Source organism: Elephantulus edwardii, unplaced genomic scaffold (genome assembly GCF_000299155.1).
Source record: "Elephantulus edwardii isolate Elephantulus edwardi_28Jun2011 unplaced genomic scaffold, EleEdw1.0 scaffold00289, whole genome shotgun sequence".
Classification (NCBI taxonomy): Eukaryota; Metazoa; Chordata; class Mammalia; order Macroscelidea; family Macroscelididae; genus Elephantulus; species Elephantulus edwardii.
Window position 1 is genome coordinate 1,709,221 of NW_006400039.1, and position 16,231 is coordinate 1,725,451.

Consider the following 16,231-nt stretch of genomic DNA (forward strand, 5'->3'; position numbering starts at 1 on the left):
GGGGTGGGGGTGGGGGCAGCCCTGGCTCAGGGGTGGGGGGTGGGCCCAGGCCCAGCTTTGGGCCGGGACAGAGCTCACAGTTCTGCTCCAGCGTGTATATGTTCTCCTCTGAGAAGCCGTTCTCCATGGCCACCTTCCGGAACTCCTTCATGGCCTCTTCATTGCTGCTCAGGTTCCGGCCTGCAAGGGGACAAGAATGGTAAGCTTGGGTGGGGCCACAACTCCCTCCACCTCATTTGAAAGCCAGTGACCCAGGGCCAGGACAGGAGGCCCCAAGGAGGAGCCAGTGGACAAATGGATGCCTTGGCCCTGGCATGCATGTTTACTATAGAGCTTCATGATCTTCTGGGTGGTGCCTTCTTTGTGCAGGGTCACATCCATGATGGCATAGGTCTTGTAGTCCGTGGACAGCACGTGGACATCTCTGCTTCCTGCAGGATACAGCTTCACTGAGGGCCTTCAGGGGCCCAGTTCCCCTTCACGGAGCCCCATATGCCTCCATGGGGCACTTGCCCACCTCATACAGAGGACAAAGACACAGCTGCGGACACACGTGTACACATGCTGGCAGACAGCACAGACACACATGCACACAGGGACAGACATCCACATCCACACATTCACAGAGAGACAGAGACACATGTACACATGTGTATACACACCCACAGAGGGACAGACACACACATTACATGTACTTCTGCACACACACTCACATACTCACATACAGCACAGGGACAGAGACACACTCACACAGGGACAGAGGCACACGCACAGACACACTCACGCAGGGACAGAGGCACGCGCACAGACACACTCACACAGGGACAGAGGCACACGCACAGAGGCACACGCACAGACACACTCACACAGGGACAGAGGCACGCATGCAGACACATTCACACAGGGACAGAGGCACACGCACAGACACTCACACAGGGACAGAGGCACACGCACAGACACACTCACACAGGGGCAGAGACACACGCACAGACACACACAGGGACAGAGGCACGCCTGCAGACACCTGCTCACGTTGACCCTGGAGATGGCGGTCAGCTGCTGAGGACGTGGGTGGCTCAGGCCTCTGGGCTCCAGGACCCTCGCACGGTCCCTCAGGAACCACAATCAGGGCCTCTGACCCAGGCAGCTGCCAGTGCCAGAGACTGGTTCTGCCCTCAGGGGTCTGGTCATCTCCCCCCAAAGCCACACAGCCCAGTGGGATGAGCCAGGGAGGTAGGGGTGTCTGCACAGAGTGTGGGGACCAGGCAGCCAGGCACGGGGCTCCTCACCTGACTCTTGGGACACCTTGTAACTCCCCGGGACATCCCCCTGTGAGGCCTGGTCCACCTCCTTCACACAGTGCTTCAGGCTGGAAGACAGTAGATGCGCAAAGCCAGGGCCACCAAAGCCCCCTGACCACAGGATAACACATCCTTGGGACAGCCCACCCACAGGACGGCCACCCACCTACTGGATAGCATGTTCCTTGGACAGCCTGCCCACCCACAGAACGTGTCCCTGGGATAGCCCACCTGCATGACAGCCCACCCACCCACAGGACAGTGTGCTCATGGGACAGGCCACCCATCTGCAGAACAGCATGCCCCAGGGACGGCCCGCCTGCAGGACACCACAGCAGGGTCCCAGCACTTTGGCTGTGAGGTGCCCCCATCACCACCTGGAGTTGAACCTCAAGAGAGGAGTGGGGACCACCCCTCCACGTGAAGACTGGTGCTCCTTTCAGATACACCCAGGGCATCCCTGAGGGGTGCAGGACACTCCCGCCGGTGGGCACTAATGGGATCAGGGTGGTGACACCCCACACCAAGGGGCTTGTGGGAGAAAGGTCCAGGCTCTGCTTCCAATACCTCTCAAGGAGAGTCTGTCACCCCTTCACCTTTTGGAGTGGCCATTGCAATGGGCAGTCAGCCCCGAGCTGGGAGTCCAGCCCCTGCTACTGTCCCTGACCACAATCAGCCTTGGGCATACGTCCAGATGTCCAGGGTGGGAGCAGGAGGAGCCCCAGGCACTGGCTAGACAGGGTTTCATCCCACCCTCTCGGGCCCTGAAGCAGACCAAGCCGATGCATGGGGCTGAGAGGATCCCCCCAGACAGAGGAAGCTCCCCTGGCCCCCTCACTTACTTGTCAAAAGCAGAAGTCAGGGTCAAAGTCTTTCCTTTCAGCTCGACTAGTACCGCACCCACCTTCTTCACCTTGTTGTCCATGATGACCTGATAACTCAGCTTGGAGGCTGTGGCGATCTCATACCAGAGTCCTGAGAACTAGAGACAGGGTGCTGGCAGAGAGTGGTGTCCAGCCTCCACAGGTCTCCTGCGTGGAGGACGGGCCAGCCCTCCCAGTGAAGGTGAGACAGAAAACAGAAAGTTCAGGGAGAGGGGGCCCACACTATGAGCACCTCCTGGAGGAAATGGAAGGTTCTGGAATACCAAATCCTGAAGAATGGGTCGTCTGTGACCTGCCCAGGACCCCATGCCCCAGGAGCTCAAGGAGTACCTTAATGAGGTCAAAATCAGGGTGACTGGCTTCCTTGCGCACAGCATCCTGAGCTCGGGCCACCAGCCCCGCACAGAGTCCCAGCAGCATAGCCAGAACCCTGCTGTCCATGTTTCCGGAGCCCAAAGCCTCTCCTCTGCCCAGGGGCCTGGCTTTATACCCCCCAGCAGCACGGACACTGGGCACAGAAGGGCAGCTGCTGCCCACTAAGCAGACCTGGCAGCACAGCACAGCCACGTGAGGCTCATCTACCCCCAGATGATCAGTCAGGGTCCCCTATGTTCGAACACATAGACCCTCATTCACTCATCTGCATCGTGCCTGCTGCTGTCAGGGAGCCCCAGGGGCAGCTGCTGGATGAAGGGTGGGTGGTGTGGGCAGTGATTCTGCAGAGGACAGGCAGTACCAGACTGGACACTGAGGGGACCTACAGGATAGCCAAGAGGAATCTCAGGAGGGTCTGGCCCCAGAAGAAGCTCTTTGAGAGTGTGGGCTGGTGGTCTTTGGTGATGCCTGGTAGCCTGGCTTGTGGTCACAGCAAGCTTGGAGTCCTGCCCAGGAAGTACAGCAACAGGACCTCAGACTGGTGGCATCTCACCCAGCTGGCCACGGCCCAGCCCTAATGGCTCCAGGTTCAGCACAGGGCAAGGGTGCCCAGGCCCCAGTCAGCATGGGTGGGAATGATGTCTGCACCCACACAGACTGTACCATCTGGCACAGAGGAATGGGCCAGGATGACATACTTCCCACCCTGAGAATGCCTTCAGGCCCTTTCAAAAGCACAATAGTCCCGAAATCAGCACATGGCTGACCAGCCGTTCAAAGAAGACGCTGGAGGGTGGCCAGCTGACCATCCTGGTCATCGTTGGGCATGAATCCAGACCACCCACACACATTTCATGTCTTATCTTTGCCCACAGGACCACTTCTTCAGCATAGGTGGTGACCCTCACCATCAGACAAGACACAAGGGCCCTACAACACACAAGTAAAGAGCAAAAGATGGTGAATGAGGGGGCAAGGGGTTCAAGAGAGGCAGGGAACAGGGAGGGGGAGAGAGAGGATAGAGAAAAATACAGAGGTAAAGAGAGGTTGATGTGATGCATATGGAGAGGTGAGACATGGTCAGCTAGATATGCAGATGGTTAAAAGATAGGAGAGATGAGTGGTAGGAAAATGGACGGCAGATTAAAGAGTGGCAGATAGATGGTGGTGTAAAGACAGGAGAATAGAAGATGGATAGTTGGACAATGGATGGTGAACAGATATATAGATGGTCAACGGATGGTGGGGGATGCATGCATGGTTGATACATGATGACACATGAACAATGGATGGATGATGTATAATGGATCGATGACGGTGGATGGATAGATGGATGCATGGATGGGTGATGGGTGGGTAGTGGTTGGATGGACAAAGGATGAGTAAATGAATGGAAAGAGATGGGAGGCTGTCACAGTGGCCAAAGCCTTTGTCCCTCTCACAATGCCTGGGCAAACTGGTGATCAGCCTGGACCTGTCCCCTGGTCTGTGCCCTGAGCTCCAGGTCCCCGTATGAGTTTGCTCCACGTTCCTCCTGGCACATCTGGCCCCTGGGGCTCAGGTAAATGTCACACATCCTCGGTCTCCCTAGCGGAGACAGACAGGGATTCAGAGTCCAACATCCAATCCAGGGTCAGGCAGGTTCCCGCTCAAGGCAGGCTACCTTAAATGGGGGGACCTGAGGTGGCCAGAGGAGGGCATGATGGAAGCTGACAGTGGACATGCCTGCATCCTGACCACAGAAGAGGGTCCTCACAAGCTAAATTCCAGGAAGGACAAGCGGATCAGTGAAGAGCTGCCCCCAAGTGATCCTGATCCCTGGACCCCACATGGGAGGGCAGGACCGCTCCGTGGCGCTTTAAAGCTGAGATCTTCCAGAAGTGAACTGTCAGTCCTGTGTCTTCTGAGGGACCTCGGGTGGAGTTGAACCACCAACCGTTCAGCTGGTTCTCAAGCGCTTAAACCATGTGCACCACTTTGGAGCAGGGTGAGCCCTAAAGCAATGGCCAGTGTCCTTGCAAGAGACAAAGAGGGGACACACCAAGTGCAGATGAACAGAGATGGGAGGGGCCTGCCACAAGGTGTGGAATGCCGGGGTCCCCTTTAGCTGGAAGAGACCAGAAGGGGTTCACCTCGAACCTCACCAGTGTGTCCCCACACACACCTGGGTCTCTACTCATCTGTGAGACATGACTCTGCTCACACAGCTGGTCTCTTGTGTTCCCAAAATGCTTCTCCAGTAACTCACAGGCACTGACTGTGCCCTGCTGGGCCCCCGCATCTCTGTGCACCCCGTCCTCCAGGAAGACAGCACAATCCTGGCTTTGACCCAGAGGTTTATTCAGAGCAGAGCTGATGCAGTTCAAAGACAGCCCTCCTGCAGGGGAGCCGTGAAAGCAGGGCAGGCTGGGGTGCTGCTCCCCCAGACGAGCTCCTGCAGCAGGAAGAGGGGTTCGTGCAACCCCCTGGCTAGGAGCTACAGCCCAGGCTGAGGGGTGGGAGCCCTAGCACTGTGGCCTCAGGCAAACCCTGAGCCGCAGTTTACTGATCCAAAAACTGAGGTCACAGTCTCACCTCACAGGAGGGGTCAAGGCAAAATGAGGTCCTGTGAGTGATGGGGGGGTGGCCTCCTTGATATGCCCCCCTGATGCTCTCCCCCATGCCCCATCACGTCACACCTGGACCTCAGGAGGGAGGGCCTTCCTCCTATGCCTGCCCTCCAAACCCCACACCCAGACCTCACGCTGCTCCCAAATCTCCAAGCAAACACATCCCTAGTTCGACCAGGCTGTTTGGTTGTTTGTTTCATTGAGAGGGAGAGCTGGGCTCTATCAGGGGAGGCCAGCACCAGGCTGCCATCAGAACTGCCCTCAGGTGTCTCTGGCAGCCAAGACTGGTCCCTCAGGTGTCAATGCTCATACCTTATAGGGAGGCACTGGCCAGGTGTGAGCTCCAGACCCAACCAGGCTCCTTGACTCACTGGTACTCCCTGGGCAGCCTGAGTGAGGTTTGGAAGGACAGGGACAGCTCTAGACACCCTGCCTTGACATCGTCCCCTAAGAAAATGGTGCTACCTTGTGACTGTCAGGTGTGGCTGCATGGCCACCCCCACCTGCACCTGGAGCCCCAAGGTGACGATGCCCAGGATGGTGGTCAGCAGCCCTGCCCCCATTCCTCACAGCACTGTGTGCTCACAGAGCTTCTCAGCACCTCCTGCCCTCAGTCCTGGGTTGTATTTGAGAGAGCGCATTACGTAATCAACAGAGGACACCACTGGGCAAACTGATTCCTCCTGCAGGGATCTCCACACCCATGAGGGGGACCAAGCCCTCCTACAGGAGTGGCCACACCCATCCAAGGGCACTGGCCTTCTGCAAAGAACCCACTGAGGGGCACTGGCCACTGCTCCAGGGATGCTCACTCAGGGCTGTCAGCCAGGTTGGCACCACTGGGGGGCAGCCATCCACAGGGACACACCAGGGGCTCTGCAGTGAGGCCTGAGGTCTAGTGACCTGGGACTAGGAAAGCAAGGAAGAGCAGGCAGTAACTCGTTCCAAGGACCTCCAGAACAGGTGAGACCCCACTGCGACAGCATCCAATCTCCCCTTCCTCTCTCCTCCTCCGCTTGATCTGCACACACACACACACTGCCAGGTGTGCTCGATCTCACAGGTGTGCACACACAGCACACTCCCACATTCACAGATGAACACACACTCAGGTGTCTGCAGTCACCCAGAGGTGCACACACTCACGTGATCCCCAACACACACATACACGTGCACGGAGCACTCACTCGTGGTATACACAGATGTGCATCCCTGTGCACATCACACACAGACACAGTTATCCACAGTGTTTACACTCGAAGTGCACACACAGATCTGCAGGCCCCCAGGGCCAGGTACGAGCACACACACGCGTACTCTCAGATGCGTGTTCACACATAGGTGTGCGCTCCCCCAGATCTGCTCGCTCCCACTGGAGCTGGTGAGCTTGTGCTGACTGCCACCTGTGTCACAGGTGACACTGGGCTGTACACGCACAGCAGATGGGAGTTAGGCTTCCCGCTGGACCTCGGGGCAGCAAGCTGGGAAGAGCCAAGGCCCTGTAGGTCCCTCCACGCCCTTCAGTCCCCAGCACTCTGATCATACAGTTCCCACTAGCTGGCCACATGGGACAAGCTCAGATGTCCACACCCACCTGGCCGGCCAGGGCTCAGCAGCTTGACGGTGTATCCAGCATGTGGGTGGACCCTTGCCCCAGACTCCGGGCTCCCACATGCACCTAGCACCTCACAAAGCCTGGGCACTCTGCACACAGCTGAGGCATCACAAGGTGGAGCCTGGCTGAGCACCCCCTGAGGCCCAGCAAGAGGGGTCCCTACCTTCCAGAGCAGCCAGGGGAACCCTGGGCAGATGGTGAAGCTCAAGCTGCATCGTGGAGGGTGAGCAGTAAGCGGGCCTCGGCGGGGAGGGCCAGCACTTGGGGCACAAGGCAGGGATGCTTAGCCTGGGGCTGTGGGGTGAGGCAGCACCGGGTGGCATAGAGGTGGGGGCCTAGCTTGGGGGCACAGGGCCAGGCAGTACTGGGGAGCATAGAGGCAGTGAGAGGCACCTGGGGGTACAGGGTGGGGGACTCAGCCTGGGGGTGCTCAAAATGGCAGCCCACTATGTTGTGAGATAGGGCCTCTTGTGCACCCTTCTCAAGTGTAGGCACCATAGAGGCCCAGGCCTGGGTCCCCAGGTCATCAAACACCCCACATGGCGGGTACCAGCCTCAGAGACTCCATCTTAGCACATCCAGTCCAGAAGGGGCAGAACCAAGATTCAAATACAGGGCCCTGCCATTAGCACGTGTCCTTGAGCTGCCCAGCTTCCCCCAACCTGTGCCCTAGGCCCTGTGCCACCACTGTCCCCACCAGTCCAGGGCTGCAGGCCCTGGGCCTGTGCAAAGTGGAGCACTGGTGCCTTGTCCAGAACCAGACCCATGACCTTCAGCTCCCACTCATGGTCGGCCCACTGACTGGGTGGCCTGACTGCTCTCTTGGGAGAAAGTTGGGCTACTGCCCCTCCGTTCAGTCTCCAGCCAGGGAAGCTGCCACCGGGCGTGGGGAGGAGTCTGTACTCAGTGAACCCCGCAGAGGGGCTGCCTCTTCATTCTCTCCTGGGGTGAGCTCAAAGATTCGAACCCCGACCTTTCCAGGTAGCAGCTGTACCATTAGCCACTGTGCTGCCAGGTTCCTCCGAGGCTGGCCTTGAACCCTCTGGGCTGGCCTCGCCCTCTCACCTCTGGTCGGCCTGAGCTCTGATGGCAGGCAGCAGGGATGAAGCCCACAGGGACATGTGGCAGTGAGGGCTGGCACAGAAGCTTGGTTCCTGTAGGGCCAGGCTCACAGCCTTGGTGAGGGGGGTGAGGGGAGTGAGGGGCTCTAACTCTGGGGACCCTGTGGGGGTCAGGACCACGCTAAGGTGTGGGTGCCACTGGGGCCAGGAGCAACTGGAGCAGTCCTATGGTGATGCTGACTCAGTAGAAGGTCTGAGGGGGTCTCATAGCACCTGCAAAAATCTGCTTCGGGCCTGTGGAAACCCACTTTGGCCAGGGGGTCCCAGCCACCACCGCTGCCCCTAACACATGCAACTAGGGCCAGTCGGGACCTTGGGAGTGCTACCGGAGCAGTGGGGTTGGGGCCTCCACAGCCCCAGGCCCAGGCCAACCCTGGGAGGCTCTCAGGACTCAGGCCAAGAGGCAGGGCAGGAAGTAAGGATTCCACGTCTGGGGGCTGCACAGGAAGAAAGCAACCACCGTGCAGGGCTCAGTGATCTTGGCCCAGCTCCAGCTCTGGAACCAGGACCCCTGCCCGCCTCCGTCGCCTTCCGGCTCCAAACACTGACTCTTTGAAGTGTGAGAACCCGGAGCACCTGGCCTTGGAGCCAGGGAGGACAGAGTGGGCAGGGCAGGGGCGAGATGTCACAACATCTTCACTGCATGCCACCGAGAGGCAGCTTGGATCCCAAGCCCACAGGCAGGAGCCCACGTGTCACCTGACCTGAGGAAGGAAGTCTCAGTGGCACAGGGGCAGGGAGCAGTCAGGGGCACTGGCCGCCACTGTGACCTTGATTCCAAGGCTTCTAGAGGTGAGGCTGCATGGGTCAGCTCTGACTGGCAACCTGCCTCCCCCAGCAGTGACCTGAGAGATCTGAGAGCAGACAGACGTGGGTGCCAAGCCTGCTCCTCACCAAGCCCATGAGATGGACGCCAGGTGCCCACAAGCAGGTGCTGGAAGCACACGGGGCCATCCAGTGAAGGACTACTGTCATCAGGTGCCACTGAGTCAACGCCCAGTCACGATGACTCCTGTCCAACAGAACAAAGCCCCGCACTGTCCTTCCCACCTCCGCTGCAGCCACTTGGGCAGTGCTTGTCCAGGCCGTCTTCTCCTTTGCTCAGACCCCCTTAGTCTGATGTCCTTCTTCAGGGACTGGCCCTTCCTGGCAACGTGCCCCCGGTATGTGAGATGCTCTCGGCGTGCCTGCTTCTAAAGAGCTCTCTGGCCACACTTCCCCAGGACGGCCTGTCTGTCCTCGGCTGTCCAAAAGGGAGACGGGCCCTGGGGTCCACAACAGCACAGGTGAGCCGGGATACTGAGCAAAACAAACCAGGCCTGAAGCAGCACGTGAGGTCTGGTCCCCCACCACCCTGGAAATATCTGCCCTGGACGAGGACACAGATTTACACATTTACTGGTGGAGCTGGGAGGTGGGGTTGGGGCAACCGGCAGCTCTGGAAGTGGACATCAGTGACAACTACACAACATGGTGAATGGCCTTTCTGCCTCCGAACTGTACACTTGGCGTTGCGTACCGTCTAGTGGGAGCTGACCCGTGGCTGACGCTCCAGTGGGCTTTCAGAGGCAGTTAATCACGCAGGAGGAGATTGCCCAAACTTGGCTCTAGGAGCAGCTGGTGGATTTGAATCACACGCCTTTGGGTTTACAGCACAGTTTCTTACCACTAGGTCACGAGTGCTCCTGGACACAGTGGTTAAATCCTGAGGATGACTGGAGACCAGCCAGGGTTGCTATGAGTCAGATAAAATACGTCATAAGTGATTGACTGCTGTTGTTAGGTGCCATCAAGTACGGCCCACAGTGACCCTGTGAACAACAGACCTGAGCCCTGTCCGTCCGGCGCCAGCCTCACCGTGTCTGACGTGCTCAGGCCCTTGCCACAGTCACTGTGTCAGTCACCTCTCTGAGGGCCTTTCTCTCCTCCTCTGACCCTCCACCTTTCCCAGCAGGAGGTCTTCTCCCAAGACTGGCAACTCCTGATAAAGTGTCCAGCGTGTGCGAGGTCAAGCCGCACCCACCTTGCCTCTAAGAAGTACCCTGTTTGCCCTTAACAGTAACCAGAACAAGCTAACCCCACAGTCTCGCAACGCTAGCCCCCTCCTGCCCCCGCACCAGGGTCCATGTGTACCCCAAAGGGGCCTCGCTCAGGCCTGTCTCCACTGGGTGCCTCGAGCTCCCTGCAGCCTGTGGCCCATGGGTTCCAGGCAGTGGGCACTTGTCACCCTTCAGCCAGGAAGCCACGCAGGTCAAGTGAACAGCCAGCCTCCCCTCCACAGCCTCACCTCCTCTCTCCTCAAGGCACACAGCACGGCCCACTGCAGGCCCTTGGCCCTGTGTTGGCTTTGCCTCCCACAGGCGGCGTTAGGTACCCAATATCCTGAGTCTTTGAGCACGCTTTCAGGAGGGGCCAGTTGTGGGGAAGGACCTCAAGGAGGACCAGAGAAAGGACAACCCACAACAAGGTGGGCTGACAGCACAACGGGCTTGGGCACAACACACGCGAGGACTGGCCAGGACAGGACAAGGTTCAGCCCAGTGTTCGCAGGGTGGCCATGAGCCCCACTCCACTGGACGGCTCCTAACAAGAAGCCTGTACAACGTAAGCAGCACTTGCCAGTGTAGACAGGGTACTAAGAGGCCACACGGGGACCTGGATGGACACCACCAAACACCCACGGAGCCTCAGGTGCAGGATCTGTTTATTGGGAGGAAGGGGCTGGGGGAGAATAGATGACAAGGGGAAGGGGTCGTCCAAGGCTTGGCACTTCCTCAGAGCCCCCATGTTCTCCTGGGGACAAAGCCTGCTGCTCCTTGGACTCACCCTGCAGACAGAAACCAGCACGTTGCCTCTACCACTCCATGAACCAGGGGCACCCCAAACTGTTCCCCACTAGCAGGGTGCCCCACATCACAGGTCACCCAAAAGTCCTGCGCAGAAAGCTCTGTGCACTGCAGACCACAGGAGGGACACCAGACAGAAGGGGGGGGAGGACTGGGGAACAGGGGAGGGGACTATGAGGCCGGGGACCCAGGTGGCAAGGAAACGGAAGGGAGAGATGGGTAGAAGAGACGCAAGCAGAGCACTCCCTCCCAGGGAAGCGAGAGAGACATGGTGGAGGGAGGGGGGCCTGCCCCCACCTGGCCTGAAGGTCAGGGCTCCTCCTTGCCGGCTGGAGGGCAAGCATCTGTGGATGAAAGGGGGAGGGGAGGGGCTGAGCTGGCCCATCGGCTGTCACCTTCAGGGAGCCCTCCCCTTTGGTGGTGGGGGGCGCCCCCCGGAGGCAGACAGCGAGGCATACCTGACTTGGGCAACTTGGCCATCATGTCATCGTGGAGTCCCACCGTGGGGTAGAAGTCCTGAAAAGCCTTCATGGCCTCGGGACTTGCGTCCTGGGTTCGACCTGAGGCAGAGCAAGGCGGCTCTGAGCAAGGAGGCAGTGTGAGTGCCAGGAATCCACAGCGGTCAGCATCTCAGAGGCCACCACTGGGGATGTGCTGGCCTGGCCAGCAGATGGCGCCTTCTGATAACACCACCAGGGTGTCCACAAGGCTGGGGGCCTGGGAGCCCTAGAGTTGGAGCCACCACACCCCCCTCCCCCCTCATTCCCTCCCACCCTTGCAGTCTCTCATCTCACCTTCCCCCACTCCCACCTCCACTCCAGGTAGTAATCCCACTGTCACATCAGCCCTTGCCTGCCTGGCCTCACGACTTGTGATCGAGGCCAGGATGCAGAGGGGAATGCTGATGAGGGCTGGATGGGGCTGGGGGTGGGGTGGGGAGCAGGGAATCAGGAAGGAGGCACCGGGCACATGGGGCAGGGCCAGGGTGAGGCTTGAGGTCTGTACTGGTGAGATCAGGAAGGGGAGGGATGGGGTCCTAGAGGACAGGGTCTGCGTTGGTGAGTCAGGTCAGGGGAACCTGGGCGTGGGCAGGTCGAGGTTTGGGAGCCTGTACTGGTGAGGTAGGGTAGAGCCGGGTCTTGGGCTGGCATAGGGTGGGCACTCACTGTACAGTTGCACCATGGTGCTGAGTACCCCCTCCAGCTCCTTGTAGATGTAGACCACTGCAAACGAGCTGTAATCCGTGTCGGCCACTCGAACGTCCAGGTAGCCCAAGGCTACAGACCAACAGACCAGACAAGGGGGAGGGGGAGGGGGAGGGGCCGGGTGTGGAACTGTGGACCAGGTCAGGCCAAAAGAGGGGTGCAGACACGACTCTCCCCCATGTGCCAGGATGGGGAGGTGTAGGGGCGGGGCCAAGCAGCTGATGGAAGTTGGTGGTGGACTGGGGTCTCCCAGGACCAGAAGGAGGTTCCACGGCTCCCCTTCGGGTAACAGGCCAAGGGTGCACTTACCCGGGGCGCGGAAGTGGCCATCAGAGCCCACCTTCAGGTACTCTGTGTCCACCTGGTTGCAGCCATCAACCCTGGGTCCACAGGTGGCCGGCCCTCAGGTGCTACTCACTCCCGACCCCTCCCCCCTCCCGACCTCCAACCTCACCAGCTACCTCTCAACCACCTGGTCCTCCCCACTCCGTCCCCCCTGCCCCGTCCCCTCACCCGGTGCCCCCTGCCCACCAGCTCACCGAGGGAACTCCATGTGGAAGTGGAGGCTACCGTCCTCCTTGGTCTGGATGGTCCGTGTGGACATCAGCAGATGGTCCTTCTTGCCGAGAAACACCTTGCAGTCCGACACCATGGCCACCACATACCAGAGGCCTGAGAACTGGGCAGGTTTGTGACAGGCTGTGCTGGGCAGCTGGCCCTCCCCCACCATGAGACGCAGGTGGCGAGGGGCACACACCCAGCACCCAGGGAACCACTGTGCAGCCTGGGAACTGTGAGTGTCCACTCGCTGGGTCCCCTGTTCACCTCTGCAGGCCACAGCCCCTCAGAGTCATTGTCCTCATTGGGCATGGCCATCCCTGATCCCCACTCCCCACCAGGGATGTTGGAGGATGAGATAGAGAAGGGGTCTGTGCCTGGCACAGCTTGGTTTCTGTTACAACTGCCTTGCTTATTGTTTCTGGCAAGGGCTCAGCAAAGCACCCACTTGCAGGGTCCCTGGTACCTTTTTGGCATCAAAGTTTGGCTGCACCAGGACTTCAGTCTGAGCTTCAGACATGCACAAGAGAACCAGGAAGGGGCCCAGCAGGACCAGGGTGGACTTCATCCCGATACGTGCCCTCAGCCCCCACGGGCCCAGGCTTTATAGCCCAGCCCAGCCCCAAGCTCCCTGGAGGAGCAGGTTTGTGAGGGGCGGAAGCCCCCCCCTGCCCCCCAGGTCCGACACAATCTGTCCCTTGTTCCCTGCGGGTCCCTGCCACTGTTGGCAGGACTACAGTTAGCTGAGCACCAGACTTTGTGGCTGAGAGTTTGACCCCAGGCTCACCAGGGGTCACTTGCTGGGGGGGTCCAGCAGGGTTAGCTGAGAGGCTGGAACACAGCTGGACGCCAGCATTCTGTGGCCAACAGCCCCCCCCAGCTGTGTCCTTCTATCCCATCCCCAGCAAGGGGGTACTGGCCACTTCTGAGGGGTGGTCAAGGCCTGTTTGTCCTTCATTCCTGAGCCCCACCTCCCCCACACTGAGCTTCTTACAGGCACGTTCAGGGTGGGGGTGGGGGGCTGGGCCAGGCACTGGGGGTATTATAGCCAGCCATCTCTTATCGCCAGTTGCATAAGTGTGCCGGCGAGCTGACGCCAGGGAGGCACAGGGCAGGGGAGCAGCCACTTGTCTGAGCTCCCTCACAGCCCCAGAGGCCTGGAGGAGAAGCCCTATGAGCACCTGGTCAGAGGGGGCTCACGCCCTGGAGGACAGCACCGGGACAGCCCCGAGCAGACCCCAGAGTTGATGGAGTCAGTTCCTGGACGCGGTGGGGGAGGGGGGCACAAAGAGCCTGCTCCCACTCCTGTCTTTACCTGGTCTCCCAGGTGCCCTGAGTCACCTGGGCAGGAAGTGAGAAGCTCAGATGAGTGTCTGCATCCAGACCTCTGACAAGACTATTCAGAATGGATCAAGCATTCTCAAGACTTGATAAGAAATTCTCCCATAGAAAAGGATGAGATACTTTAAGATTTTCCCAAAGAAGAGATAAGGACGGAAAAGAACTGTGTGGAAATGTACTCCACGTTGTCAGTCACTTGGGAGAATGAACTACGTGCCAAAACAAAGCCCCCCTGCGGCGTATGGTTCCCACTTGGGAGACCCCTGACCAGGGTCCTGAAGCTGCCGCTCACTCTCCTTAGGAGGGCTGGTCAGTTCAACCCAAGGATCGTTTGGTTAGCAGCACAACACTTCACCACTGTGCTACCAGGGCTCCCACCCTGAAATACAGCTCCACACACCCACTGGCACCGACAGTGACCCCGCAGGACACAGGACAGCTGCCCACAGGGTTTCCAGCACCGTGAATCTTAGGGGAGCACAGTGCTTCAGCCTCCCTCAGAGCAGCTGCTGGGCTCAAACCTCTAACCTTCCAGTTTGCATCCAAGCACTCTAACCACTGTGTCACCAGCGCCCTTATATCACTACACACCCCAACAAACAGTCATGTCATTCCAGGAGGGGTGTGCGCCGTACGTGTGACACCGTCAAAGGGGATGATACCAAAATGCCTTTTTATTAAATGTCTGTGCAGTATTTAAGATGTAATGATTGGTTTTTCTAAGAAGAATAGCCCCAGAAGTTCGTTAAAACAATGAAAACATGCTCTATAAGCACAGCTTTCAAGTGCCTACAGGGTAAATGCAAGAATCCGAAGTCACTTTTAAGCCTCCCCTGACTCTGGCCACAGCTGTCACTAACGGTCAAGTACAGTGACACTTGGAATCATGTGGCTTCACACAAGCTGGCAATGTTTTTCTTTCTGCTGGTGTCTATATCATCGGTGATTTTTGTCAGATCTTTCTGAAGTTTTAGTTACAACATTTGTGACTATCTGATTTCCCACAAAAATTCTGCAAAGGAAAAGTGAAAGTGGACAAGTCATGAGACAGGAGCACGTGTTACAGTGTAGCAGCTATAAATAGAGGACGGAAGAAGCTAGAGAAATGGGGACAGAGGCAGCTCACATGGGGGCTCCACACAGGAGGGGGAGGGAGAGCTGACAGCTGTGCAGAGGAGGGAACAACCCAGGGAACAGGGCATGCTGGGAGCTAGCAGAAACCTTCCAGACCACGAGGTTCGCTGCAACCAAGGCAGCGCCTGTCAGGAAGAACTTCCAGCTCAGGGCAAAGCTTCACTGCAGGCTCCTGGGAAGGTCCTGAGCCTTTCAGCATCTGTGGGCCTTGTTAAGTGCTGCCAAGTCAGTACCACCCACAGCGACCCTGTGAACAGCAGATCTGAACTAAGTCCCGTCCTGCACCATCCTGGTCATCTTCAACACATTTTAGTCCTTTGTCACAGATATTAATCAGTCCATCTTGTTGAGGGTCTTCCTATCCTTTGTAGAGTCTCCACCTTCCAAGCATAAGGTCTCTTTCCAAGGACTAGCCTCTCCTAGCAAAATGCCCAAAATACGTGAGATGAAACTTCCCCGTCTTTGCCTCCAAGGAGACTGTGGCTACTCATCTGGGTGATGTCTTAGCCGTCCATGGGATATTCAGCACTTTTCAACACCACAACTCAAGTGCATCCGTTCTTCTGCTGTCGTCCCCATTCACTGTCCAGCTCTCAAATGCACAGCTGGTGACTGGAAAGACCATGCCTTTAATCAACCACACCCCGGGCTTTAAACTGACAAAGTCTTCTTCAGGACTTTGGTGAGATCCCTGACTACAATGCTATATGTCCCGTGACTGCTGGTTCTGGGAGTGTTGACTGAGGAGCTAAGCAAGTCATTAAAAGTTTCCATCTCCTCTCCATCTGACATCGTGTTGCCTGTGGTGAAGATTTTGTTTTCTTGATGTTGTGGTGACACAGGTGTGGGTCACCTTATCAATGACCATCTGGGGCCTGGCCTCCTCTACAGCTCTCTCTGATGGCTTCCTGTCTAGAGGGTGGGGGCCTTCAATTTCCCATGACAGCTCTGCCACGGGGAAGAAGAAGAGGTAGGGCCCTGGCCCCAGATGGGAGACCCGGCACTGCAGTGCTCCGGCTCACATCACCTGCCCTCCACCCCTGACCCTGTCCTGCCAGCACACATAGACAGCTCCACAGGACAGCCTTCAGCCACCTGAGCCAGTCACGTCTGCGTCTGGTCACAGCTGTCGGTGAGGGCAGCACCCCAAAGCTGGCACCAGGAGGGCCGCCACCCTTTCCACCTCCAAGGAGCCAGGAGCTCTACGTGGACCTGCTGGGCTTTGAAAGGGAAGCCACCCTG

At 58.3% G+C, this 16,231-nt stretch overlaps 1 protein-coding gene across 1 annotated transcript; it reads right to left on the reverse strand.

Annotated features, from left to right (window-relative positions):
* Window positions 1-6,988: 6,988 nt before the first annotated feature.
* On the reverse strand, window positions 6,989-13,082 carry LCN15 (lipocalin 15). The gene is made up of 7 exons (XM_006900646.1): window positions 12,981-13,082; window positions 12,496-12,635; window positions 12,266-12,336; window positions 11,918-12,028; window positions 11,210-11,311; window positions 7,850-8,006; window positions 6,989-7,148 (listed from the first exon to the last, which is right to left on the reverse strand). Exons 1-7 carry the CDS (start codon window positions 13,080-13,082, stop codon window positions 6,989-6,991), a joined length of 843 nt encoding a protein of 280 aa, XP_006900708.1.
* Between the last annotated feature and the right edge of the window lie 3,149 nt (window positions 13,083-16,231).